A 27,895-nucleotide genomic window follows, 5' to 3' on the forward strand; every position below is an offset into this window, starting at 1 on the left:
AAAATGAGATAGAACTCACTAAACTTGGGGTACATTCACGCAGTGGTGGGCTAAGCAATGTATGGCCAAATAATGTGATGGAATCCCCAATATTTATGCCTTAGATATGTGTTTTTTGAATGTATCCCCTGGGTATGCGCTGAATTCTTGCTTTGTTTTTTATTGAGCAGTATTGCTCTTTGTAACTCAAAGTCGAGTATACTTCAAGTCAAGTCTGCGTTATTTTGCAGATTTTAAGTTTATGGTGTGTATACAAAAACTCCCAACATTTTGGCAAAGAGTGGTATTAATATAACTAGAGATGGCTAGGGGAAAGCGCTTTACACTATCTTCCTTTGTCATCTACTGATATTTATTTATGTCACTGAGTAAGACATTTAGAAGAGAAAAAGTATTAACACTATTTAATTTATCATTGGAAATTAGAAAAACTGTCATACATTCACTATGGGCTCCTAGCCTAGAAGTACATCAGGAGAGGGACAAATGGGAGATATAGATAGGTCTCAAACAGTGATAGTCCATTCCAAATCGGAATCCATGGAAGATGGAGTGTTTGTGTGAATGGTCTTATTTTAATGTAGGATTATATATAAATGAAAGTGTTGATTTGGCATTTTCAGGAAAACATAAAGAAGGGGAGTCTGGGCTAAAGCAGTGTTTTTTTAGAATCTGCGTATTATTCTTGTAGGTCGTCTGCTAATTTGGATAATTAACGTAGCTAGTTCATAAAATGTGTAATTTAGTCAGCGTTTGGAATCATGAGTTGCATAAAAAACGTAAACTTACCCCAATACCTAACAGAGGAAAACATTGTGCATAACAATACACAATATGCCTTATGTTAGAATTAAGTCAGTTGGGGATGTTTTCATAAATCACATTCAAAGTATTTCTAATCACGGCAGTAACGTTTTTTAGTTATTTATATTTCTTGCTAGAATAGACAATTCTGACACGCCACCTCTTAAATTATAACTCATATTACTCTTAGCCAGTCAAGTGTGGTTAGCAGCCATTGGAGAGCTGCAGATGGCTTACCACGATGCTATCCGAAAAGCCAGAGGAATTGCCGTCATTAATTACAATTATCCACCAGAGAAAGAGGAGTTGGATTGGAAGAGCCCTGTAGATTTTCAAAGCTAATTAATTGACACGTTATTTTCTACTACACAGCCCCTCTCTTTATAATGAATATATTATACCCTATGGCGCTAAATAAATTAGTCAATTAAATCTGAAGTATGTTATAGTTTGAGCGTCATCTATACAGTTGCTTAATGTATAGGTACTATGTATGTGTATGTATATATATATATATATATATATATATATATATATATATATATATATACACACACACACACATTATACTATACCAGAATATACATTCTTGATTTGCTTTGGTATATGTTTATTGTGGCTAAGTTACTTTGCTGTGCATTCACCACTATGTCCATATCACAAGATTTGCTATTTTCCCCAATAATTCCTCCTGTTTTGTCCTTTTAATAGAAAAGCATATAATTGAATTCACATATCGGAGCTGTTCTGAGAAATCTCATTAGTACTGAAATTATATGTTCAAACCCACACATCACCATGCATTTTAAGCACTTCCTAGATACTGCGAATAAAAGTCATATCAGCATTATTCTAGAGCGTACACATTAATAGCAAATAGGACAAAGCGCAGTTCTTATGTCTACTCTGTACAAGATAACAAATTGCTACGCACTTTATTGTTGTTTTGGCGCATATATCAGTAAACAGAATAACACTTTTTATTATAATACTATGTCTATTGTGATATTAATAGTGACATTTATTACAATAGGTCATATAAGCCTATGTGGTCGAAAAATGAATCAGAGTTAGGCGTAAATGAGATTGCCAAATACGATTGTGTCACACAGATTTGTTTCATACTGCTGCTTTTTATTATACCAAGGAGTGTAAATTTAGTCTGAAAGGCTGCCGTTGTACATCAAGAAAACCTATTTTTTTAACATTTCTGCGTGAGATTTAAAAGCTTTACTGATTCAAAAAATGTACACAACATTTGTGTTGTATTGTACTTAAACAGTGTTGCCCATAATATCCATGTAGGTGGCTGTGTATAAATATAAAGTTACAGGCTTGTCTGGACGTGTTAATCTAATGATGTCATACTATAGAACCTTATCTGAATCAGGATGATGGCTCTATAAAAGTTACTGTTGATTGCACAGTGCCCATGGTGAAACAGTTGGACATGATTGTATTCAATGAATTAAAATAATATTATTACATGGAAAAAGCTATGTTACAAACTTACAGATAAGTAATTATGGCCGCCATGCAAAATTAAGTAAACATATGCATACACTGAACAAATTTAGTAAGGACGATTGCTCTGTTGGCTAACTGAAGCTTTCTTCTTCATGGGTATTACTATAACCTAGGTAGTCTTTAAAGCTTACTCTCTATTACGCTTTAGTTAGCCACAAAAAGTAATCTTCTTTACCAATTTAGCTCTTTTTCCATCATGTAGAAAGTGTGTAGACTGGATGGCCAGGTTGGCTTTTATACAGTATGTCGACAAATTCCATGTTTCAATGTTTCAGTGTAAGATTTTTTATCACACTTATTGGAAGCTGTATATGCAGTTGTGTAAGGCAAAACTGTTAACGTTTTTGGTTTTATAAAAAAAAGCACACTGATACAGTGTGATACAAAATAGCTTCCATAGCCATATATATATATATATAACACATACTGGGTTCATTTGTTCTGAACATTTTCTGTTGTAAATACAAATATAATCCATGTGTTTCTATTTTTATTTTCATTCCCTCTGTGTATTTATTATAGCTAGATTTTGTTTTTTTTAACATTTTATCCATTATATGGGGTGTGAATATAGATTAAAAAAAACAGAAGGTCTCTAACCTCAACCTAACGAATAATTGGGGCCATGATTGAGGTAGCTGTCATTATATTCACTATTGTGCTTGTTCTAATTTTCCAATCTGTAAGTAAAATCATACTACATGATGCAGAATAGGGTTGTGAATGAAAAAAATGGCTTCGGTGCAAAGAGTAGTCTTATCACCATAGGAACTAGTGGTATCTTCCTGTTTGACTGGACCAATCCAATGATTGCTATATTTTGTAAATGGAATGTCGTCATTCAGCTTGTGCTATTAGACACGCAAAAACCACGGGGCTTATTCATTAAATAGTTATTGTAGGTAAAAATAAAATTTATCTTTATATTAGTAGTGCCAACAGGGATAGGCTTCTCCTACAGTAACACAGAGACCAGACACAAGCTCATAAATTCCAACCAGTTCTGGTTCTTGTAGTCAGGTTTCTAACAACTCACCATTAGCTATTAGATACGTGTTTAGAGTGACCGTAATAGCTAAAAGTGTTGGCTTCCTTAAATGACCTTAGTAAGTAAAAAGAACCCCAAGATTGTTTACTTCAATTCCACGAAAATTCTTGATGTTTTTTTTTTTGTAGAAGGAAAAAGAATCACAGATCATTATCTTTAAAAAAAAATGATAGAGTTTACAAGTTAAGAAATATAAGAGCAGAATGACAGGGATACGGAAGAAATTAGTTCTAACTTATTATTGAATATTAAACGGTTAAAACGGAAGTCCTGCATTCTGATGGCAAGTTGCATCCAATGTTTTTATGGTTAATTAATCATTGAAGGAACACCGTTATTTCCCTTTAATGATCTTTCATACATTATAAATAATTGTCACTGGCATTACTCTTATGCCAGCCATCAGCATGTAGAATTTATGAGTGTAGTTTTGTGTGGCTGGTTCTGAAATTCTGGCTGTAGCACATGTTATTTATACTATTTACCCATTCAAATCTCACTGTGTTTTATCCATTTAGCGTTTGTCAAGCTCATCAAACACATGCTCTTTTTTGACATTTGACTTGGTTTGTATTGATTGTTAATTCATTTTGTTTGCACAGGAGAAATTTGTGCGTTCAAGATCCACGGCCAGGAGACTCCTTTTGAGGCTGTGGTGTTGAACAAGACATCGGGAGAAGGACGTCTGAAAGCAAAAGGATCAATTGATTGTGAACTACAGAAGGAGTATACATTTATCATCCAGGCGTATGACTGTGGAGCTGGTCCAAGTGGTGCCAATTGGAAGAAATCACACAAGTGAGTTACAACTAAGCATGTGCAAAATGGATGTGTTAATAATGCATCAAATTTTACTTTCTGATTTACATAGCTGTCAAAAGGCAACAAGTGAAAAAGGAGCTTACACCACTATGATAACTTGGTGATTTAACTATTGCCTAAAGATCCGCATTCTACAATCGTGTGCTTCTGTATCTCCGTAATGTAATGAGATCCCTGGCTACATGTCCAAAAAGGACACTGATCCTACAGGACGAGATTAGGCATTCTGTTGGTGGAACGTCCAGTGATGGCGTATCGGTTAGATTATTTTATGGGCATTTGTCAAAATAAGGGTAGTTTAGGCATCCTCTTCTTTACTTCATGCCAGCAGAATTCTGTCAATCTTCATTGGTGAAACTTAAATTTGCAACATTGTATTAAGTATAACATAAAAAATATTTTTCTGCTGACATGAAAACCAGAAGAAAATTTAAAGGGACACTCCCTGCATCCATATGCATTATAATGCATACAGTATGATAACTGTGTGGTCTATTAAACGTCTTGTGAGGGCCATTTTTCAAATGCATGGGGGGTTACTAAAGAAAACTGTCAGGCAGTGGGGATCATTTGTAAGCTAAGGAGAACATCAGGATTTCAATGACCAGCCTAAAGCGCTGCAACATCATAGACCTTCACTGCAGCTCCCATATAGTCTCCATGCAACATCCTGTAACAGAGCATCGCAAAGTGGCTCTGAGGGTAAGGTGGGTGACCCTGCACCCTCTTACCTCCGGCCACTCCCTAACATAGTTAGTGCATCAGTACATCTCATTAGCCCAGTTCTGGCTACATTGCTTCCTTATGAGCCGAATCAGTGGTACTGTATTACTCTTAATTACCTGTGTGGTGGAAATAATGCTCAACCTAGATGTCTGGTCAAGACTTCAAGTATATCCGAGACTACCATCGCTCTAAAAGTTCTGTATATGCAGTACTGTGTATGCGAAAAATTAAATGTAAATTATTTTTTCCAAATGCCTTATTCTGTTACATATTTTGTGTAGTATATCATTACTTTTTACTGTCTTTATTCCAAAAACAATGGTTTCTCTAGTTTCATTATAGTCACCTTGCTATGTAGGCTCAAAATGGCATTTATGCTAAGAGCTTTTTCACTTCATCTTAGCACATCAATGCTTTTATAATAAACATGTTCATGTTGCATTTTTAATCAGGTTTAACATAAATATTTACAGCCAGCCATTACCGCTGTGCTATTTTTAAGAGGCCTATCAATTTGATTTCCAAGTTACAGAATACGCCATGTAATACAAAATGTGTTATGTAAGGTCCTCTGAACCTGAGAGGAGATTTAGATATTTGTAATAATATTTTATAACAATTAGAGAACAATGTATATGCAACTGTAAGTATAAACATGATTATATACAAATAATTATATATAAAGAAAACTAATTGCGATAGTGCTTATCCTTTTGAGTGCAACAGGAAATCAAGTGCATTACCGAGTAGACTAACGTAATTTATGGGACTTTCTGAGTACTTCAATAGGCATTCAAAAAAAAACATTTATGTTGGATAGAAGCTGAAGCCACCCACTTCCATAGTCTGATGAATCAGCCAATCAGTGGCAAGAAAGTGGTTTCAGCACATGGGTACTGGGAGTCTCATTAGATACCCCTGCTATGTTTGTTGAGTAGGCTCTGGAGCTGTCTAGAGGTAGGTTTATCACATGGCAGGAGATGTCTCCTGCACTGAAAATACCTAGGGTTCCTGCAAAGGGGCAAGTGCATATAGAGGTATTCTACAGAAACTTCCCATTCATTTACAAGAGGACACCATACAAAATTGAAAGGGTCCTGCTGCTATCATATATTTTAAATTGCAACGTTAAAAGAGGTTAAGCCAAGTGGCTCTGTAGAGTTTTTCACTAAAGAGTTTGAAGGGGGGACTTAAGGAACTGTTAGGTGACACAAAAACCATCTAAAAGCTCAACAATCAAAGGATAAATCAAAGGGTACTAAAGACAAATCTTTGAGGGAACTTTGAAGGAAGAACCCCCCCCCATGAAAAGTCAAAACTTTATATATTTGGCATGTGGAATAAAAATGTATCAATGTAATAATTGGGTGACTGAAATCAGTTTTCAGATGGCATGGTAATGAATATTGTCTGTACTTTTGATGACATTTTTCCAAAGAATAAATCTAGCAGTGACTGGTGCACTGGTGTATATGTCACTGATCCATGTCTCTCAGCGAAGCTATTAGTGATTCACATGTTTCATTTCCTAGCGGCTGCTTCCTAAATCGAGTGCTTTCTCGTCCCTTTCCCCTCGCTGCTGGGTTCAGGATTTCTCAGAGGAGACAATAGAGAGAAGCTAAACGATATAGAGGATCCAGAAAAGGGGCAACAAAGTCATCTATTGGTGGCTTTAAAGAGCCCTTGCAACAGAGATACAGTATCAGCATTAGAGTCATTGTTTCAGGTTAATACATAAGTCTCTGGTGTGTTATCAAATAGCTTAAGCTGTTTTCAGTTCCCAACCCTCAGATCAGCCCTTAGCCATGGTATCTTCTATAGGCTTATAGTCGTTTCCCTGGCGGGTCCCTGTTATTAGCAGACTGCAGGTTTTGAAGTTCCAAGTGAGTATACCTAGAAAGTGTCTTAGTAAGAACAGCAATCATTTGCCAGAGGGAAGGAGGAGGTTTAACTCCTTCAGCGGTTCTATGAGTACAAACGTCTGTGTTCCCAACACAGTAGACATAGGCAAGATGATAAACACAATCGGGAGTAAACAGGAGTATAGTGAGGTAGACTAAGTAGAAAAAGATCTAGTATCTGTGTAGTATAAACGTCAAATTACAAGTAATGTGTTCATGTATTTGTTCGTAAAATGCTAAAACTATTCAAAAAAATCACGTCACATCAAAGTTATTCTTTCTCATATTTACATTTTTAGGGCTGTAGTCCACATACAAGTGAATGATGTTAATGAGTTTGCTCCAGTATTTAAAGAGAAGACATACAGAGCCACGGTGACCGAGGGCAAGATTTATGACAGTATCCTACAGGTGGAAGCAATGGATGAGGACTGCTCCCTGCAGTACAGCCAGATCTGCAATTATGAGATTGTTACAAGTGATGTGCCGTTTGCTATTGACAGAAATGGTAAGTCTTCTGTAAAGATACCAAGCAAGGCATTTACCAACCTTAAAAATTGCTCTTCGTACGGAACATTTGTTTTGCTATTATTTGTTTTATTCTGTGCAGTTCTAATATCATTAATTCCCTTGTTATTTTTTATCTACTTTTCTTAATATATGTGGTGTGGTGAATTTCCAAGCATATGTGCCCCCGCGGTGTCATTTAACTCCATCAATACTGGCACTGGCACTGGCTGCTCCATGTTTGATGCCTTCCTTTATAGGCATACCTGGGAACTCGTTGGGTTTTGACCTGGAGAACTCCGGAAGAAACACCGCTTCTCTGGTTCAACACGTCCCACAAGTGTAGGCTCTGGGTACCTGGAAGTTCCCTGGTATGTTTATGGGTCTCATTCAGGTCAGATCTTCCAAATGCTCAATCAAGAGATCACATGACACTGGAGTTAAAACACCTGGTTCTGATCTATCTAAACCTGGTTCTCTCATTTGAACCTTGCACGTGTGTGGCTAACATCTCTTGTGGCGTTCTCCTTTGTTCCCTGTTGTGACTTGGTCTGTATTTTTACTTCTATGCCTTCTGTTTTCCTGATCTAGGATTGTTCAACTGATTGACCTTTTTGCTGCCTAGACTGACAATGTGCTGCCTTTTTATTTATGCCTCATTGTCGCCTGGACTGACTTTGTACTGCCTTATCGTTTAGGCCTGATTGCTGCCTGGCCTGACACTGTACTGCCTTATCCTTTAGGCCTGATTGCTGCCTGGCCTGACCCTGTACTTCCTTGTCATTTAGGCCTGATTGCTTTCTGGACCGACCCTGTACTGCCATATCATTAATGCCTGATTGCTGCCTAGTCTGACCCTGTACCGCCTTATCCTTTAGGCCTGATTGCTTCCTGGCCTGATCCTGTACTTCCTTGTCGTTTAGGGCTGAATGCTGCCTGGAGCCACCCTGTACTTCCTTGTCATTTAGGCCTGGTCGCTGCCTTGATCAAGTCTTTGCTGTTTATTCATTATTGCCAACAATTATCGCACCAACCCTGATTTGAGTGTCACTACCTATTCTAGAAGAGTAACTATATCTGTTCCTGGGATCTGATACTGTTCATTTTAACACACAAATGATCACAGCAACTCAGATGTAATTTTCCACTATTATTTTCCATTGTTTTTTTGGATATGGTTGAAAATGTTCTCCCTGCTCAACTCGACTGTGCAAGCTGGGTGGTAGGACTATCTAACACCACTGGTGCCTGTATTACTTTAAAAAATATAAGGACATATAGTAATTTCTGTTGGAGGAATAAAATAATATTAAAGATGAGAACACTTAAAAATAAAGAACACAGTTGTTCGCCATTAGAAATACATATAGCCTGTCACTGCTGTTTCCTAAGCAATACTGCCAGCAGTGTAACATACAGCAGAAAATGTCTCTCAAATGAGAATTGAATTGTCTTTATAAATGCCTGTCTGTCATAAAGTACGGCTGGGGACCAAAAGATAATAAGCTGGCAGAAGCCAAAGTGGAAAATAACTGGAAAAACTGCTTGTCTTCCAGACAACAACAACACTTTTGGCGTTCAATAATTTGGATATTAGAGGAAGAATGTTACATTGATGAATAAGTTTGGGCTTGAAATTGCAATCCTGTCTGCCAACCAAATTCTTTCTTGGCTAATGCACTTATCACAAGCACACCAGAGCTATAACCTTTTATAAAATGAAAGGGTGTTTTAGCATTAGCATAATGAATGATTCTGAAATTGGACAGAGTGTTACGCCCAGAGAATCCCATGAAAGACTAATCTTCAAAACTGTGTTACAGCATGACAAGCAAGATTGATAGCAAACAGATAGATAATACTTTCAGAGGAATGGAAGAAAGTGCTTGTTTGCCTCTCACATTTCAGAGAGGATTATTTTGAAAACTGTTCATTAATTTAAAAAAATGTATACATGCACACAGAACATGGATCTCAATTCCGTCTTCCTTGGGGCAGTCATTAAGACGATGGAGCCTGGAATTAAATATTACTTTTGTTCTCCAAATGGAGAGGTGTTTTGCTTGAAAAGATTTAATATCCGGACCGTTCCCACTATCTTAAACCAACCCTCTCATTATTACAGTCATGTGATGTCACACTGATTCACTGATACATACTATCACCTTTAGACATTTAACCTTCAAATTAGGGAACTCTCTTGGTCCCTTATCTGGGCCGCTTCTTTCTTCTGCCAGTGGGTAGATGTTTAACCGCAACTACTCTCTGCCCACTCCCCTCCCCTAAAGAATTATTGAAAATCTATATCACCCACGTGAAAAAGTAATTGCCCCTTAAACCTAATAACTGGTTGTGCCTCCTTTGGTGACAACAACTGCAATTAAATGTTTGTGATAACTGGCAATGAGTCTTTTACATCACTGTTTTAATTCAGCCACATTGTGGGTTTTCTAGCATGAACTGCTTTTTAAGGTCATGCAACAGCATCTCAAATGGATTCAAGTCAGGACTTTGACTAGGCCACTCCAAAACCTTAATTTAATTTCTTTGGAACCATTCAGGGGTGGACTTACTTGTGTGCTTCGGATCATTACCCTGCTGCATAACCCAACCAAGCTTGCAAGAAGGGCCCTCTGTACCTAATGTGTTGGTTTGTCTTAATCAACTCTAGTTTTGTCATACATCTTAAATATATGTATTGTAAAAATCGCTGCGTCACTATATAAAGAAAAAACAGTAATAATATTAACTTGCTACCCATATAGTAACCACTCTCCATTTGATTTTGACTTTAAGAACTCTCTGGAGGGCTTAAATAGATGCTTGAAAAGCTAATATGATAGCACCATGTGCGATTAGGATTTCTTTTGAGCTTCTGTTCTGTGTAATACAGTTGTTGCCAGAGTCACATATATAACCATAAGCTGTGAACACTAAGCAGACTTTAAAGAGCCAGTAAACTTTATTTTTAAAATGAAGGTTTACTTTATAATGTTTTTCTTAAGTTTTTGAGTAAAAAAGCAGCATTATGTACCCACTGCCATAAATATTTTTCTCTCTGACAGTACAGGTACTGGCAGTGTCCATAACACTCTGTCGGATCTTAACGGAGGATCTGTTATGGAAACTGCCTTTGCCTGTACTGTCAGCGAGAGACCGTAGGCAGCAGGAAGTGATCGACAGTGGGTAAGATAATGATTGTGCAAACCTTACTGGACTGAAATCGTCTAATGGTGAAGCGCAGATGTAGCAAACTCTAATGGTTTTGCTATAATGGACTCATGCTGTGTGTAGGGTGATAGTAGGAGATTGTGTTATTTTCTCCACTGGCCGCTAGCAGCAGGATCTGTTTTTTTATTCATCCAGAGCCGCAGTGGCTCGGCTATGTTGAATTTTTATTGTTGAAATTAACCTGCTGTGTGCCAGCACATACAGAATTAAAGGGTCAGCGTTTTCTTCACCAGAGTCAGAGAAGAAACTGTGCCTTCCTATATTTCAGTGAAACAAGCAATGTAGGGACTGCTGGCTGACTCTTGACAGCCATAACCATGGTCGGAAGATAATGATGAGGCGACCCTGGCACTTTAAGATCGATGGTCACCAAATGATGTAAGTGCAGCTGACAGCAGGATATGAGAGGCTGTATGTTATGTTTTAATGTTTATGCATCGTGCAGCCAGCTATCTCCAGCCAATGCCTGGTCACCCCCTGGAACATCAGGTAGGGTGAGTATGGATCCTGGCCTGGTTTTACTAATCCTTTCCCTCCTGCTATCTATGCCAATGGCATTACAATCTACTGAATAACAAGGGTGGTAGCCTACAGAAATAATTATCAGAACAAGGGGCTGCTGTGAGCATAGAGGTCGCCGTGTGGGTGCAAGGGGGGCAATTACCCCCCCGCCAAATTTAGAACCTAAGACCAGGGGTGGACTGACCAGGGCCGCCCCTAACATGAGTCCATGGGATCCGGGGTGGCACTTGGACAGGGGTGGCAACTTGCCCCCCCAAGGGAGTATTTCCCAATATATTTCTGCATCTCTCCTTCTCCACAAATCTATCTGAACCTCTTGTGCACTTCGACAAAAAAGCAGAGGCAACGGTAGGACAGCCTCTCCCCCGTTCCTCCAATTGGGGAAGGGGTGTGCTGTAAGCTCCGTGTCACACACTGGGTAAGCAGGTTAGCGAGGGGCCTCGGTGCAGGGATAGCGTTGTCTGTTTGTACACCGCGATTCATGGTGCAAAGTAGACAGGCACAGCAGACAGAAGTGCGGGACTGGAACTGGCAAGGTTGATGCTGAAATAGAAGCCCACCGGCAGGGCACACGACTGGAAGCTCACTGGCAGAGCACAGGACTGGACATGCTGCTGAAAGCCCTCAGGCTGGGCACACGACAGGAAGCCCACTTGCAGGGCACACGACAGGAAGCCCACTTGCAGGGCACACGACAGGAAGCCCACTCGCACGGCTGAAGGCAGGAGCAATACAGAATCAGGAACAAAAAGGAAGCCAGGAATAATTCAGGAACAGGACCAGGGCAAAACAGTCCTATTACTACAATGCCAAGGCCCAGTTTGCAGGAAGCTACAGCCCTTTATACTGCAGGGCAGCAGGTAACGAGGCCAGGTGACAACAAAAGGAGGAGAGCAGAAACTTAGGCAGAGCGGCCACTAGAGGCTGAACTAGGAACAGTCCAAAAACCTGAATGCACAATACAGGAGCCAGGAAACCAGGGCAGAATGTCACAGTACCCCCTCTTTAAGGAGCGAACTCAGGACGCGACAAAACTTGATACGAAAAGCGACCACACTAAAAGGAGCTGCTGAAAACAGCACACTCCAGTCCCTAATGCAGAAAAACAGACAGACAGGGCATGAACAGGTAACTAGTCAGAATTAGTACACAACATATTTTCATAAATCTGTAGGTCTTTAAGTTTCACTACAGTCCCATCAGAGGCATAGGTACAATCTGGTGGCAAAACGTGGCGCGACTCCTCTGTATGGGCTGTCATAATCTTCTCTTGGCGAGCACCAGGTTTCTTTTTCTTCTTTACCTCAGCTTTATCAGAGACCAGCACTGTGCCAAGGACAAGGGGTTTAGAAAAGGCGCTAGGGGTTCTTTCAGAATCATTTTGGCTTATCAAAGAAACATGTTTAGACTCATTAGGTAGCCGTTTACATTGGAGTGACTTGTGTTCACTTAAATGTTTTTCATACTGAGCAAGATTTTCTCTACCTAAGATTGTCCCGTCAGAAGCCAAGACAAGACCTGGGGCCCCTAAAGGATGTCGTGCAGTCTGCAATTTTCCAGAGTTATTTTTTCGTTTGCTTTGAGTGATAGGAGTAGTACTCCTGACAGAACCAATCGCCATAGCAGTCCTTGCAGCAACAGTTTTCCTTTTATCAGTTTTGCGTCTGCGGGGAGTAGAAGAAACAGCCTCTTTAACAGTGCAAATAGGACTACAAAAATTATTCTCAGTTATGTCCTCCTCACTGAGATCTGGAGCCTCGAAAGACATATTTTCCTCCCCTGTAAGTTCAGACACACTAGGCATTTCAAGATCATTAGGCCCAACGACAGGATTGAAAGGGTTAATGGGAGCACTGGGTTCACCCTCCTCCGATTCACCTCTAGTTTCCCCATGACTTTCATGTTCTGAGGCTTGCATATTTTGTTCATCAGCAACAGAGGACTTAGCTGGTTTAGGTGGCCTGAACCGGCAGACAGAAATCCTGTGATCTTTCCCCCCACAATAAAAGCATAAATTGCCCTCCTGTCGCTTTTGTTTTTCGGCTTTAGTGAGGGGTTCTCGTTTATAACTTTTGTTTTGGACCTTTTTAGGTTCAGACACAGCCCTGGACTTACTGGTACTAGCACACCTAGTGTTGCACTCAACCATGCAATTAACTGACTTGCACAACACCAGCATACCCTCAGCCAGCATCAATAACACCGATGGTATCCCTGCGGGCTCCTCAGTATGGCCTTGGCATTCTGTCACACACTGGGTAAGCAGGTTAGCGAGGGGCCTCGGTGCAGGGATAGCGTTGTCTGTTTGTACACCGCGATTCATGGTGCAAAGTAGACAGGCACAGCAGACAGAAGTGCGGGACTGGAACTGGCAAGGTTGATGCTGAAATAGAAGCCCACCGGCAGGGCACACGACTGGAAGCTCACTGGCAGAGCACAGGACTGGACATGCTGCTGAAAGCCCTCAGGCTGGGCACACGACAGGAAGCCCACTTGCAGGGCACACGACAGGAAGCCCACTTGCAGGGCACACGACAGGAAGCCCACTCGCACGGCTGAAGGCAGGAGCAATACAGAATCAGGAACAAAAAGGAAGCCAGGAATAATTCAGGAACAGGACCAGGGCAAAACAGTCCTATTACTACAATGCCAAGGCCCAGTTTGCAGGAAGCTACAGCCCTTTATACTGCAGGGCAGCAGGTAACGAGGCCAGGTGACAACAAAAGGAGGAGAGCAGAAACTTAGGCAGAGCGGCCACTAGAGGCTGAACTAGGAACAGTCCAAAAACCTGAATGCACAATACAGGAGCCAGGAAACCAGGGCAGAATGTCACAGTACCCCCTCTTTAAGGAGCGAACTCAGGACGCGACAAAACTTGATACGAAAAGCGACCACACTAAAAGGAGCTGCTGAAAACAGCACACTCCAGTCCCTAATGCAGAAAAACAGACAGACAGGGCATGAACAGGTAACTAGTCAGAATTAGTACACAACATATTTTCATAAATCTGTAGGTCTTTAAGTTTCACTACAGTCCCATCAGAGGCATAGGTACAATCTGGTGGCAAAACGTGGCGCGACTCCTCTGTATGGGCTGTCATAATCTTCTCTTGGCGAGCACCAGGTTTCTTTTTCTTCTTTACCTCAGCTTTATCAGAGACCAGCACTGTGCCAAGGACAAGGGGTTTAGAAAAGGCGCTAGGGGTTCTTTCAGAATCATTTTGGCTTATCAAAGAAACATGTTTAGACTCATTAGGTAGCCGTTTACATTGGAGTGACTTGTGTTCACTTAAATGTTTTTCATACTGAGCAAGATTTTCTCTACCTAAGATTGTCCCGTCAGAAGCCAAGACAAGACCTGGGGCCCCTAAAGGATGTCGTGCAGTCTGCAATTTTCCAGAGTTATTTTTTCGTTTGCTTTGAGTGATAGGAGTAGTACTCCTGACAGAACCAATCGCCATAGCAGTCCTTGCAGCAACAGTTTTCCTTTTATCAGTTTTGCGTCTGCGGGGAGTAGAAGAAACAGCCTCTTTAACAGTGCAAATAGGACTACAAAAATTATTCTCAGTTATGTCCTCCTCACTGAGATCTGGAGCCTCGAAAGACATATTTTCCTCCCCTGTAAGTTCAGACACACTAGGCATTTCAAGATCATTAGGCCCAACGACAGGATTGAAAGGGTTAATGGGAGCACTGGGTTCACCCTCCTCCGATTCACCTCTAGTTTCCCCATGACTTTCATGTTCTGAGGCTTGCATATTTTGTTCATCAGCAACAGAGGACTTAGCTGGTTTAGGTGGCCTGAACCGGCAGACAGAAATCCTGTGATCTTTCCCCCCACAATAAAAGCATAAATTGCCCTCCTGTCGCTTTTGTTTTTCGGCTTTAGTGAGGGGTTCTCGTTTATAACTTTTGTTTTGGACCTTTTTAGGTTCAGACACAGCCCTGGACTTACTGGTACTAGCACACCTAGTGTTGCACTCAACCATGCAATTAACTGACTTGCACAACACCAGCATACCCTCAGCCAGCATCAATAACACCGATGGTATCCCTGCGGGCTCCTCAGTATGGCCTTGGCATTCTGTCACACACTGGGTAAGCAGGTTAGCGAGGGGCCTCGGTGCAGGGATAGCGTTGTCTGTTTGTACACCGCGATTCATGGTGCAAAGTAGACAGGCACAGCAGACAGAAGTGCGGGACTGGAACTGGCAAGGTTGATGCTGAAATAGAAGCCCACCGGCAGGGCACACGACTGGAAGCTCACTGGCAGAGCACAGGACTGGACATGCTGCTGAAAGCCCTCAGGCTGGGCACACGACAGGAAGCCCACTTGCAGGGCACACGACAGGAAGCCCACTTGCAGGGCACACGACAGGAAGCCCACTCGCACGGCTGAAGGCAGGAGCAATACAGAATCAGGAACAAAAAGGAAGCCAGGAATAATTCAGGAACAGGACCAGGGCAAAACAGTCCTATTACTACAATGCCAAGGCCCAGTTTGCAGGAAGCTACAGCCCTTTATACTGCAGGGCAGCAGGTAACGAGGCCAGGTGACAACAAAAGGAGGAGAGCAGAAACATAGGCAGAGCGGCCACTAGAGGCTGAACTAAGAACAGTCCAAAAACCTGAATGCACAATACAGGAGCCAGGAAACCAGGGCAGAATGTCACACTCCGCCTCTTTGCAGAAGTGCAACGAGAGAAGCAGGAACGTGGCTGGATCGAGTTGTGACTAAGCTGAATGAGTGATGGAAGGAGGGAGAAGGTAAAGGAGGGACCGGGAATATGCATTATGGATGTGTGTGTGAGCATGTGTAAGTGTGTCGGAGCATGTACGTGTAAATGTTGGTGTGTGAGTTTTTGAAAGCTTTTAAATATTATGAGGAAGGAGTCATTTAACATACTCCTCCTTTTGTCTTGGTTACACATGTAATTCATTTGAGAATATAATCTCATGAGCAGGGCCCTCCACCACTGATGTGTGTGCAGCGCTGTGGAATATGTTGGTGCTTAATAAGTAAGGTTAACAGTAATAGGATAATTTCAAAAATCTCTTTACAATTCTTTTAAAACAGTACTTCCCAGTCCCAGAATGAGAAGAGTGAGCCGTTCATGATTAAATTAGAATACTATTTTCTGTATGAAGCCAAGTAGATTCTTTGTTCTTTTTACCGGTCAATCCACCTGCGAGTAACAAAGTGAAACAGTTATGCGGCAAATAAACGCAGTAATGTACGACCAGAAAAGTGAGATGTTGCCTTTTTTCTTGGTTTTTCTATGGAGAACATTCAATAAAAACTGTACGGCTGTAAAGGTGCAGAACAAAAACATGATTTATCACTGGTAAAACCCAAATTAATTGCAACAGCATGCAGTTTATTTCTATGTTTATCACCTTGTCTTTGTTCAGTTTGTCATGCAGCCGGTTTCAGTCAATAGACCTTTCCTCCTAATCCACAAGCACAGTGACCTCTGTCTTCTTGAGTATAAAATGCTGACACTGGTGTAGGCTCAAAGATATGAGTATCATCTTAAAGCTTCTTCAGATCAGCGGTGTTAAATTACACATCGCATTAACTATTCTGGAGTAGTCATTTTTTTATGAACAGTAAATTTTGACCATATTTTTTTAATTTAGACCTCAAACAAGGTGATAATCAGCCTTCATATGTTACCTGAATAATCTCTATCAAAACAAACACAAATGTAAAATGTGCAGGAAATAAATATATTATAGGTACATCATGCCATATTTATCAATACAAGGCTGGGGTGAATTGTATAAAGAGATAAAATGAGTGTAATTATCTTAAAAGCAATGGAGTATTTCTCCTGTTTGTTCCACATTTAGAACTTTACACCAAGGTAAGGTGGGAGGTCTGGCTGCACTTATGAGGTCCATTGTCTTGTGGTGTTTTCATTATATACTGTCTCTTTGGATAACTGAGCAAAAAAAAAGAGATGACCTCATAGCTTTTATTTTAGAGAATAAGCCCTGTAGCTATTAAGTTGATCTTAAGTGCATTTATAGCCATCATCACTCATGGCTATCCGGTGGCATTTAAACACTAAAAGAGAAGATTTGATCTGATCGTATAAAAAATTTGAAATGCTTTAATATTTTATACTAAAGTCATTGTTATGTGGGACAAAATCCGCAATGTTAATTCCTCACACATGTAAAGCGCTTTACTGACAGCGTTAGAAGCAGGTTTATGCTTTAAATAAACAGCACAACAGCCTTCCACTCCACTTGGCTAATCAAAAGAATATGCAAGGACAGCCTTTTGTCAAAACAATCTGTTTTCCTGAAGCCCGACAAGAATAAGGCTCATTTTCACAGGGTATGACCCTCATATTATCTGAGTAATTGTACTTTCGTGTGAAGCTTTGAGATGTTAGCACTTGTGAGGACTTGGCTTGTTACATTTTTACGCAGAATAGTAATTTTGTTGATAGCCATTTCCTTTCAAATTGCAGTACCATGCTAAAGGGTTGACAACGTTAAAGACTCAAAAAAGCAAATGCACCAAAATACAGTATTTTTCCCTTTGAAATATTGTGTTGTTATTTTCGAGCAAGTCACATTGTGATATTTTATTATATCATTGAAATAACATGTTGAGCAATGGCAAAATGTCATCAATCTATATTATAAAGACACACAGGCATGCTGGATTATAATGGTCACAGTATGAAAATACTGTAACAATATTGTATTTTTAACAAACAAATATGACCATATTAACCATATCACCAAATTGGTAGCCTGAACTGGCTAACCAAATGTATTCCCCAAATATATATAGATTGATCTAGCTGGGTGGTGTCGGAGAACTTCCGGGTACTTCTATACCTTGGAGCTACCAATGTATCATCCATTACACAGTACCCACAATACTATCCTCCATGGTCCCAATCCATGGAGAGTTCTACACTTAGCTAGTTCGCTAGCGCCACACACTTTGGACAGCAAACTTCTGTACTCATGTCGATCTCAAGGACCACGTCATCAATGATACTGAGGATTCTTATCCAGTCCTAAATAACCTAAACCCTGTGCTCCATTAGTGTTCTATTTTAAGATTGCTTACTACCAGGGCTTTTCTAGAATGAGCAATATATAACTACCACTCATATCGCTGATGACTCCTACCTCAACTTAAAAATAGAATTCCCACACTAGGTATAGGTTAATGCATTTCACAGTCATGTAGTCCTTTCATCAATGCTTAATTCCAGGACTTTTCTATACCTTAACTAGGAAGATCGACTGTAACGGTCAAAATAAATGCGTTAAAAAAAGACATTTTCAATATTTATCCTTCATTTTTGGAAAATTTACACAATGTGCTTGTTTTTCACATGCCCTGTTTCACATTGCATAGGTAATTACATTTTGACTAGGCAAAAGAAAGTTGTCACCTGGATTCTGTCTTAAACAGAAGGTTTTATTTAATTTGTCCCCATTTATTTAATTTATTTAACAGCATACTTGCCAAAAACCACAATTAATACATATTAGAAAGAAAAGCTTTCTATGTTGACACATTTATAGGATGAGATATAGAATAGTTGTAATATAAAGCATAGTATTAGATAATATAAGGCATAGCAAATTTCAAAAAATACTGTTAACTTTTTGTCCAGGTCAGGCCTACATTGGAAAATTCTGTTCACATCATATTATTTAAAGCAGCTATTGAACCCAAATTCTCTTATTTAAGATTGTTGCCCAGTTTCTGCATCACTAGGCATTGTTTTTGTCCAGTGTTACCTTATTATTATTTTGTCTGGGAGTTTCATGAGTTTCACTTCTTTAATCTACTGGTTGATGCTGCGTAGAGCGTTTTGGGCAAAGAAATGTTAGAACCAACTGCTTCTATCTGCAGCTCTTCCACTGACATTTTTACTGGAAAGTATCAGCTGTCCAAATTGGTTGCATAAAACAGTTATTACATTTGGTAAACAAATGTTATTACTCACGAGGAGAGAATTTCATTGGTTCATTTGAGCAAATTATTCCAGATATACAGATATCCTGTAAAGTCCAAAGAATAACTTTAAACTTAATCTCATCCAAAAGCACCACTTCTCCGATGCTAGCCTTAGGCTTACCTTAAGGATCCCCCGTGGGAAACCAATAAGGATTCACTTTCAGTACAAGTAAATAATCTCTACTGCTTGAAAAGCGATTTTTCCTGGTTTCATGGAATATTAACAGCACGTGGGAAAATCAGTACCTTCGATGTGAACATGAACACAATGTTCCATACAGTAATTTAGTGTTATCCATGTTCTATATCCTGGGCACATATGTAAACAACATGAATGCTATTGCACAGGAATAATTGCAAATAGCATTAATTCATACTATGAGCCTACGCTATACACGTGATTAATAAAACACAAATCAGGCGGGCAGAGGTCAAAAGCCATAGAAACCCAACAGGAGGAACCCAACCAAGTTACCACAGGTATCATCTTTAGTTGGATGTAAATAAATGCGTTGGTGCCAAGGGTTGTGTCACGACATGGATGCATCATTAAATGAATTCCTCCACGACTGCAGTGTTGCAGGTCACGGCGGCCATAATGCATCTTGTTACCAATGTGACTAATGCTTCAGTGACACTTTCTGGTTATGTTTTTGGTTTTTTTTGTTAGTTTTTTTTGTCTCTATGCTTTACTGTTCTGTATGTCTGTCCTTCTCTCAGAACATATGTTGTGCTGTAAAAGTGCTGGGGATCAGGATACAATTTGTTCCTTGGGAAGCCGGACCAGTGTTCTTTAGACTTGTGCGCATCAACCAAGATCAATTCGGATTTTTTTTTCGTTTCCTGACCTTTCCGTTTGGAGGGTTTTTTATTTGGAAACCAAATTGGTCCCTGCCACTTCCTGGACTTATTGTTTTCTTACTGCAGCATCTTAGGGTTTAGGAAAAAATCCAGACAAGATTTTGCATTGCACGACCGCCAGCAACAGCAGCACTATACCAATGGTGTACACTTACACATATCCAACAGCATGCCGTGGGACTAAATTTCCCAGAATATTTGACCATTTTGATAAATTGGTCAAGGAAGTAAGGAATGGAAAGGAATTGAGTGTAGTGTTAGAGAATGTGTGTATTTGTTTATGGGGTTAACATATCTGTATGTATGGTGTAGTGTATGGATTTAGCATGTTACTGTAAGCTGTTCGCTAGCACATCTTCTTAGCATGTGTGTGTCTCTTACTGTATGGTGTTAGAGTGTGTTTGTTAGTGTATGGTGTTAGCATGAGTGCATGTGTGTGTGAGTAGTTGTCAGTGTATGATATTATTGTGAGTTTCTGTGTCAGCATGTGGTGTTAGAGTGAGGTGAGCCTAGGTCTAGTAGCACCATGTGTGTGTGTGTATGTATGTAAGTGTACACTGTTAGAGTAAGTAGTTGTTAGTTGAGTTTGTATGTTAGTATGTATGTGTGTTAGTTATAGGGAGGTCCTGAAGAAATACTGCACCCATTTAGTAAAGTTACATACGTATTTCTACTGGTGTCATTGCTCTACATGCTCAGAAAAAAAGTATTTCACTGGAAGGCTTATGTGTCTACAGGATATGATAATGTATGCAAATTGGCCCATCACTATTTCCATTAGCCTAATTGTATGCAAATGAGCTTCATATATATGCAGCCTACATTTCCATTATTTCTTTACCCCTGGGCAACATTCAACACCTGAAACACTCACATTTATATTTAACAGGGAATTAATTACTGTGTAAGAACGAAGAAAAAAGATTTGTTTTCTTGCAACCCTTCCCTTTGTATACGCATAGCGGGTGGTTTACTAGTAGTCTGTAAATATAGGGACACACTGTGTCTGCTTTCAATCTCAATTAGCTGAGTGGCAGCAATGACATACCATATATTTTAATTTCTAAGGAATTATTATTGTATTATTTTAAAAGCACGTAAGCTCACCTGCCACATTAAGGCATCAAGATATGTGTCCTAACTTAAGTAGTGTGTTACCAAGCTAAACCTAGGTGGCTGGACCAAAGAAGTTGGTAAAAGGATGAGGGTTTAGTCACACCCGATGACCAAGAGATGTTTAGCTTGCAACCATGCCAAGATACAGAGCTGAGCTGGCACATTTTGCCATTGGGACAGGAGAGCAAGTGGTCCGCTGCGTAACCTTGCACCAACCGCCCTGACTTCCTGAAAACCCATAAGCAAAAAACACATACTTCTTCACATGCCGCTCTGGCCATGCCTGGTACACATGGTGAAGACTGACGCTCTTCTACTGTGAGGCCAGCCCTGCCAAGTTACTTTACCTGGTTTGAATTCTGCCCTGGGAAAATGAAGTTGGACATCACATTGAGGTATAATTGTGCTGATATGGCCAAGTCATCAGTAGCATAAACTGGACAGTAAATAAGAATGCTTATTAAAGTACTCTGTGTGAACTTTAATGTACATTTTTCTAAAATGGGAAAAAAACTTTTTTAAGATGCAGGGTTTTTTGCCCCTTTACAGTCTTTGGATTTTTAAGTATTCCATCCCTACACATACAGCAATCTCTTTCTGCTGGGATAATAGAAAAAAGCCTTTTTGATATTTCGGTCTTTGTATGTTTGTTATCAGAAATCATTGTGAAATCCTCTAGTCGTCCTCTTTTTGAGAACTTGTGTATGAATGAGAGTTTTTGGTAGCTTTTAAAATTGACTTTCCCTTGAAAGTCTTGTAAAAGCGGTTTCATAACTCAGACCAAATTTAAAATGGCTGGTTCACTGACTCTGCTCAGTTCAAGATGAGCTTCCTGCTCCATATCCCTGATTAAAACAATCTGTATTGTATTTCCAATGGATTTTGATTTCATGTGGTATTCAGATGGAGGTTCATTAGAGCTCATTTTGAAAAATAGAAATGGAAATATGGTAAAGTTTAACTGAAAAGCAATGTGCTTAGTAGTTATTCTACTCCTAAACTACACTGCACCTTAAATGAAGTCTCGGCTTTATTAGGAAGAATTTAGAATGTGCCAGAAGCTAACATAGTCTCGGAGATAAGGGTAGAAAACATCTGTGAGCTTCTGAGAAAATCTATTTCTTTGGAACAGAAATTCTAAGTAGAAATATGTACCTGCTTTATAGTGTTATGAGGCGTGAAATGGTACTTCTTTAGTGTGTAAAGCTAAAACATTTTTTTTTGGTCTACTACTAAGAAAGACAATTTTAAATTATTCTAATTTGCATTTTTTGGTTAAAGATGCTGTTCCACTTAGACAATATATGAATTACTTTTGCTAGAATGTAAAGATTCTGTTCCGCTAGTGTTCACAATCATATAAACAGCACTTTTAGGTTTACAATGTGTCGACAACACCCTGTCAGTGCTTGCTTTTGTTTCACAGGATTCTGCAAAATTCTCCCTGCTCAGAAAATACTATCTTCATTCTTCATTATTTTCACTTACTTGTGGTAGGAGGCAGAACTGAATTCAACAAAGCAGTTAGCAGTAAATATTCATGGGGATTTCCAGGTGGCTACTCCAGTGTACCCATATAGGTCTACGTTGTTCCTTGCATTGGTGATCTTCAAGATTTTACACCTTAGATTTGTCCTGGAACTTTTACCTTCACATGATAAAGTCCAGTAACCAAGTCAGCCTCACAAACAAACAATGCATGTACTTTGCACATTGAAAGAACAACTCAAGTGAAAAGCTTATTTTCTACTTCTTAACTGGGGAATATACTTATACTGGGAAAATGTGACTTGGAGTAGGACAGGACAACACGAGTTGGTATTTAAATTCATGATACTAATACATTAATCTTTTAATTACAGAATGCTCATCAAGCTAGAATTGGTTCATTTTCAGTGAGCTTCATTTACACGAAGCCTCTTGTTATGAAATCTTGATATAAGCAGCTAACAACCTGCAAGTTTTGTGTCAATCAATAAGAAATCTTGCTCTAGAATCACCTGCATGTTGTATTATTTGAGTAGTTTCATTTGGGAATATTTAATATTTTTTTTTCCCTTATGTAGTATGTCTTTATAAGACAATTTATTAACACTCAGTTGCTTAGCTTAATAAAGACAGTATAGCCGTTAATATAATCAGTAACTCAGTATCTAATGTGCCCAACTATTATATAGTTAATTATGGATTATATGACAATTATTATTGTTATTAATTTAAAATAACAAATTATCGTTAATGACACACACTTGGTGTCGATTATACCGTAATACTTCTGGTTATTAGAGCAATTATATTATTATACAATATTCTTCATTATTTTGTTACTTCCTTAATCTCTTTAAATGTATCACATAAATGTGTAGGTAGATCTTTAAGAAGCAATATGGGAAAGGTTACATTGTAAATATTTATGTTCTCAAATTTGCTATTTATGCAGTCTTGGATTTATTAGTTGACTAACAATGATTTGGAGAACTAAAACATATTCTTTTAAAGAAGTTGCAATGGTTTCTTCTTTGAAAATGTATCCCATTGAGTAGTAAGTCATCACCAATGCCAACTAGGCTATATCAGACCAATATATCCCTGAGTAGTAGTATTATGAAATAATAAATACAATAAACATATACATTTGTAAATGCAATAATCCAATAGACAAATAATGACCATAAAAGGTCGATAAACACTTCCTTGTGCAGCTCATGTGAGGAAAATCCCCAAATCCTGACAGTCTAGACTAAAACACCTCTTAATACTGTCTCATACACTTCATGCTTCCTGTAAGTAGCCCACTGGGGCATGGGGGCTAAATTGTTTATATTAAATACTATACTATGACAGTTATTTGTTGTGCTTCCGCTACTCAAGATGATTTCTATTCACATTGACCTTTCCTTAAAAAAGGGTAATGCAGAAGGTTTGAAAAAAGTTTAAAAAGTAAAAAATATGAATTTCTTTCTCAAACAAAAGTCTCTGAAGTCCTTGCACCTCGCTGAGTAGCTACTTAAAATTTGAAAGAAAATTCGAATCATCATCACTGTCCATATATGCAAAAGTATGAAGCATGGTATGGTAGGAGGTACTTATTTAACATTGACGGAATATATGTTGTTTTTTTTTTTTTAACCATTTGCACTAGCTATGTGCTTTTTGTAATACTAAGTCATAGTTAATACAAGTGTGTATAATTTCAAAATAAATCTCTACTCCCCCTCAAAAGAAAACACTATATGAAATTTGTGTGGGTAAAAACAATGAAAAAGAGGAAAATTACAGTTGTACAAAGACCAAAAATGCTTCTGTCCTTGGGCATGATTAAATGCTGGAGGTAAATCTATAGCAAGTAATTGTGAATAACAACCCCTCCATAAGACTGAATGGAAAAAATAGCTGAAAACAGAGATATATCAGGTTTATTATCTAAAATAAAATATTATTATTAATCTTTATCCATTGCTCGTCTCTACAAAGGTTTGTGTTCAATAGATTTATCTTTAGCAATGAATGCAGCCACTTTAAGTGTGAACGTCATGAAAGGGGTTAAGCTAGTCCCTTTGGAACACATGCAGCCCTTGACCTTACTGTTATTATATTATATTAATTTACCACAATAAACGCAGCACTTCTTACAGTACATACATTCAGAGGGTATGACGAAACTAGAATTGACAGACTAAATGGATACATTGAGAGGGCTTTGTGCTTGCTGGGTTACTCTGTAGTTGAATTGTTGGTTATACACAACTACTTTGGGGGATAACGAAAAGAGAACAGAGCTAGGTCTGAATAGCAAATTAGTTAATAAAATAATGATTTACTTTCTTTAAACCAAAAGTGCATTTTGTAGAAAGAAGCATTTTCTTCCTAACCACAGTGTGATCTTTTTATCTTCAAGGTAACATCAGAAATACAGAGAAGCTGAGCTATGATAAGCAGCGGCAGTACGAGATCAAAGTTACTGCGTATGATTGTGGACAGAAACATGCCACCGAGGAGGTCACCGTCAAAGTGGACGTTAAGCCTGTGTGCAAGCCTGGATGGCAAGGTATGTAACCTTTGCCAGTCTGCCAGCTGGGCGGCAAAAAAAAGTAGCACTCTACCCCAAGCCTTTGAGTTTGCTCTTTTCCGAGACACCAGACTTCTCGGTTCTTACTGGCAGATAAGTGGTGAAATATGGAGTGTGACCTTCACACTAGTTCACGCTGCCATCGATTTCACTCAGCAGGAGATAGCAGTATCAACTGCTGTGGATAAAAAAATAAATCACTGCGGGAGGTTGTAACATTTTGTTTTGGAATCTAGACTGAGAAATTGGTCCATGGAAAAAGAATTAGCATAGTGGTTAGTGGAAACACATGCAATAATTATTTGTGCTAAAATGTAAAAAAAAACACTTCTACAGAGTGTAACCCAATTTACATTCAGCAAGATTCCATGATCACAGTAATATCATAGAAATTACACATCAATCACTTACATAGAACACATGACTCAGACATCCCAACCTAAAAAAAATAATTTCAGGAAGGTGACATCACCGGCCACTGCCCCGCACAGACTAGTTGTGAGGGCAATGATGGCACAGACCTGTGGTTTCTAGTTATGCCCCTGCCTCTGCTGCTACCCGGCACTTCCGCCAGGGCTTCTATGATGGAGAGCTGCCGTGACATGACCTTCCGGTGCTCAGTCACAGAAGCCCAGAGGGAAGAGCCGGGAGGCAGCAGAGGTTGTCTACACGCATCGTGCAGACATTTACTGGCTGCCCCCACTAGACACCAGGGAGTCTGAAGCATTGGGGACAAGTCTGGGGATGTTTTGGTAAGTCTGGGGGGGCAGAGTGACATATCGGGCACAGTGGCATGTAGGGGTATAAGGCATATCAAGGAGGCAGAGTGGCAAATAGGGGGGAATAAGGCATATCAGGGGGCAAGGTGGTATGTAGGGGGGTATAAGACATATCTGGGGCAGAATGGCATATAGGGGGTATAAGGCATATATGAGGCAGAGTGGAATATCAGGGATGCAGAGTGGCATATGGGGGGTATAACACCATTACTCCATCTTTAGTTCAATACCTTTTAAAGAAGGAAACTAAAACTATTAATTCTGACAGTGGTGAAAACTTGTATAGCTACAGGATTGAAGAACAAGGGTCCAACCGTTTATCAAATGATCAATCAAATTCAATTCCAATGCAATAGGGAAAAAAGTTTCTTTATTAAGCATAACATAACACATATTTCAAAATATGGTCCCCTTGGACTGAATTTTAAGCAATTTGAATCTATACTTAATATCTCAATATTTTGGTACACCGTCCTATATACCATGCCTTCTTGTGGTTTATAGTGATCCACTGACTTTATTTTCATGTTGCGGTTTGCTGAACCTTGATCTTCCCGTGGTTAATTTTGTCTATTTTTTGTAGTTTATATTGCTTAATTTCACTTTTCATGGTTTTATGTCAATATTCAAAATGTTTTTAAATGTTATATGTTGTATCTATGTTGTTGTACTATACTTGAATTAAAAAAGATGGGTATTTGAAAGGCAGAAATGACTCACACCATCGCTTCTTAGAAATGACCTCATTGCTCAGTAGAATTAAGCTAACTTTTGTCATAACTACGGTTCTGGAGAAAGCCCTGTGTTTCCATACAGCATTCTACAGTAGTGGAGCTATGATCTACATTCAAAGTAACCCTCGTCATTGTGATTCTTTGTATTTCAAACCCAAAGAAATCAAGAGAAGAAAATATAGGCATCGGTAAAACTATGCTTCTCGTATCTGAAGGCTGAGCTGAACGTAGAATTCTCTGAAGCATTTTGGCTTTTCAGCCCCACTGAGAATGAATCAATTCCCATTGCAAGAAGAAAAGAGAAACTCTAACCCACTTGATTAACCCTTTAAATGTTAAAAAAACAATGATTTGGCTTTTTTTTAATATCTTTTCTATATTGAGAATAAAACATTTAGTTACATTTATGAACATTGTACTGCATACATTAAAATACATTTATTTAAATAGAGCCAGTAGATTCCAGACTGCTTTACAATTGGAAATGCTTTGGAAGTTATTTCTTTCGGAGTTGCAGAACCAAATCCTGCTCGATTTCTAAGTAGGGTAATACCCTACCGCCAGTGCTAAATACAGTTATTTTGGGTCCATTTAAGTACAAAAACTGTTACACATGCATTTGCCGTTTGGTGAAAAGACCTGTTTGATTTAACTGTGCGTTAGAAAAATACTAAACCTGTAATTAGCATTTTCGGTGACAATGAGGGTGGCGATCCTCGGAGGAAACTGCTGTATGTATAACATTGAATTATGACAGAAAGAACATGGATCGCTGTATTTGTATCACAAGAACACTGACATAAATCAATTTACTCCATGCGATAATGTAATTGAGTTTTCTCCATACATGACTGCACATGATTCTTAGGTCATATTAAGTTATAGAATAATGTCACAATACAAGTCTGTTGTAGGTGATATCAATACAGAACCTTGACATTGCGTCTCTACCTAGCAATATATGTTATGGTAGACAGTCCAGGCATTATATACAGACTGACTATTTCAGGTACAAATGCACTTGCTCTAGAGAGCATGTAATTTATTTTAGTGCCTAGGCATGAGGTGCCAATCCTTTTTCGTGTGCAAACTAAATTTAGATATACTCAATCATCTGTGCTTTTCTAAAATGCCAGTAAAATGGCGCTTTAGTAATTCTCCTATTCTTGTGTTTTTATATACAGTATATGTATGTGTGTGTATATATATATATGTGTGTGTGTGTATATGTATATATATATATATATAT

General features: G+C 39.0%; 1 protein-coding gene across 1 annotated transcript in view; it reads left to right on the forward strand.

Annotated features, from left to right (window-relative positions):
- The window catches only part of CLSTN2 (calsyntenin 2), a 329,838-nt gene that overhangs the window by 235,584 nt on the left and 66,359 nt on the right, over positions 1–27,895 (forward strand). Inside the window, exons 3-5 of the mRNA XM_053460671.1 lie at positions 3,982–4,177; positions 7,128–7,336; positions 24,963–25,112. Coding sequence (XP_053316646.1) covers positions 3,982–4,177; positions 7,128–7,336; positions 24,963–25,112 — 555 coding nt within the window. The remainder of the gene's footprint in view (positions 1–3,981; positions 4,178–7,127; positions 7,337–24,962; positions 25,113–27,895) is intronic.

Source organism: Spea bombifrons, chromosome 3, assembly GCF_027358695.1.
Source record: "Spea bombifrons isolate aSpeBom1 chromosome 3, aSpeBom1.2.pri, whole genome shotgun sequence".
Classification (NCBI taxonomy): domain Eukaryota; kingdom Metazoa; phylum Chordata; class Amphibia; order Anura; family Pelobatidae; genus Spea; species Spea bombifrons.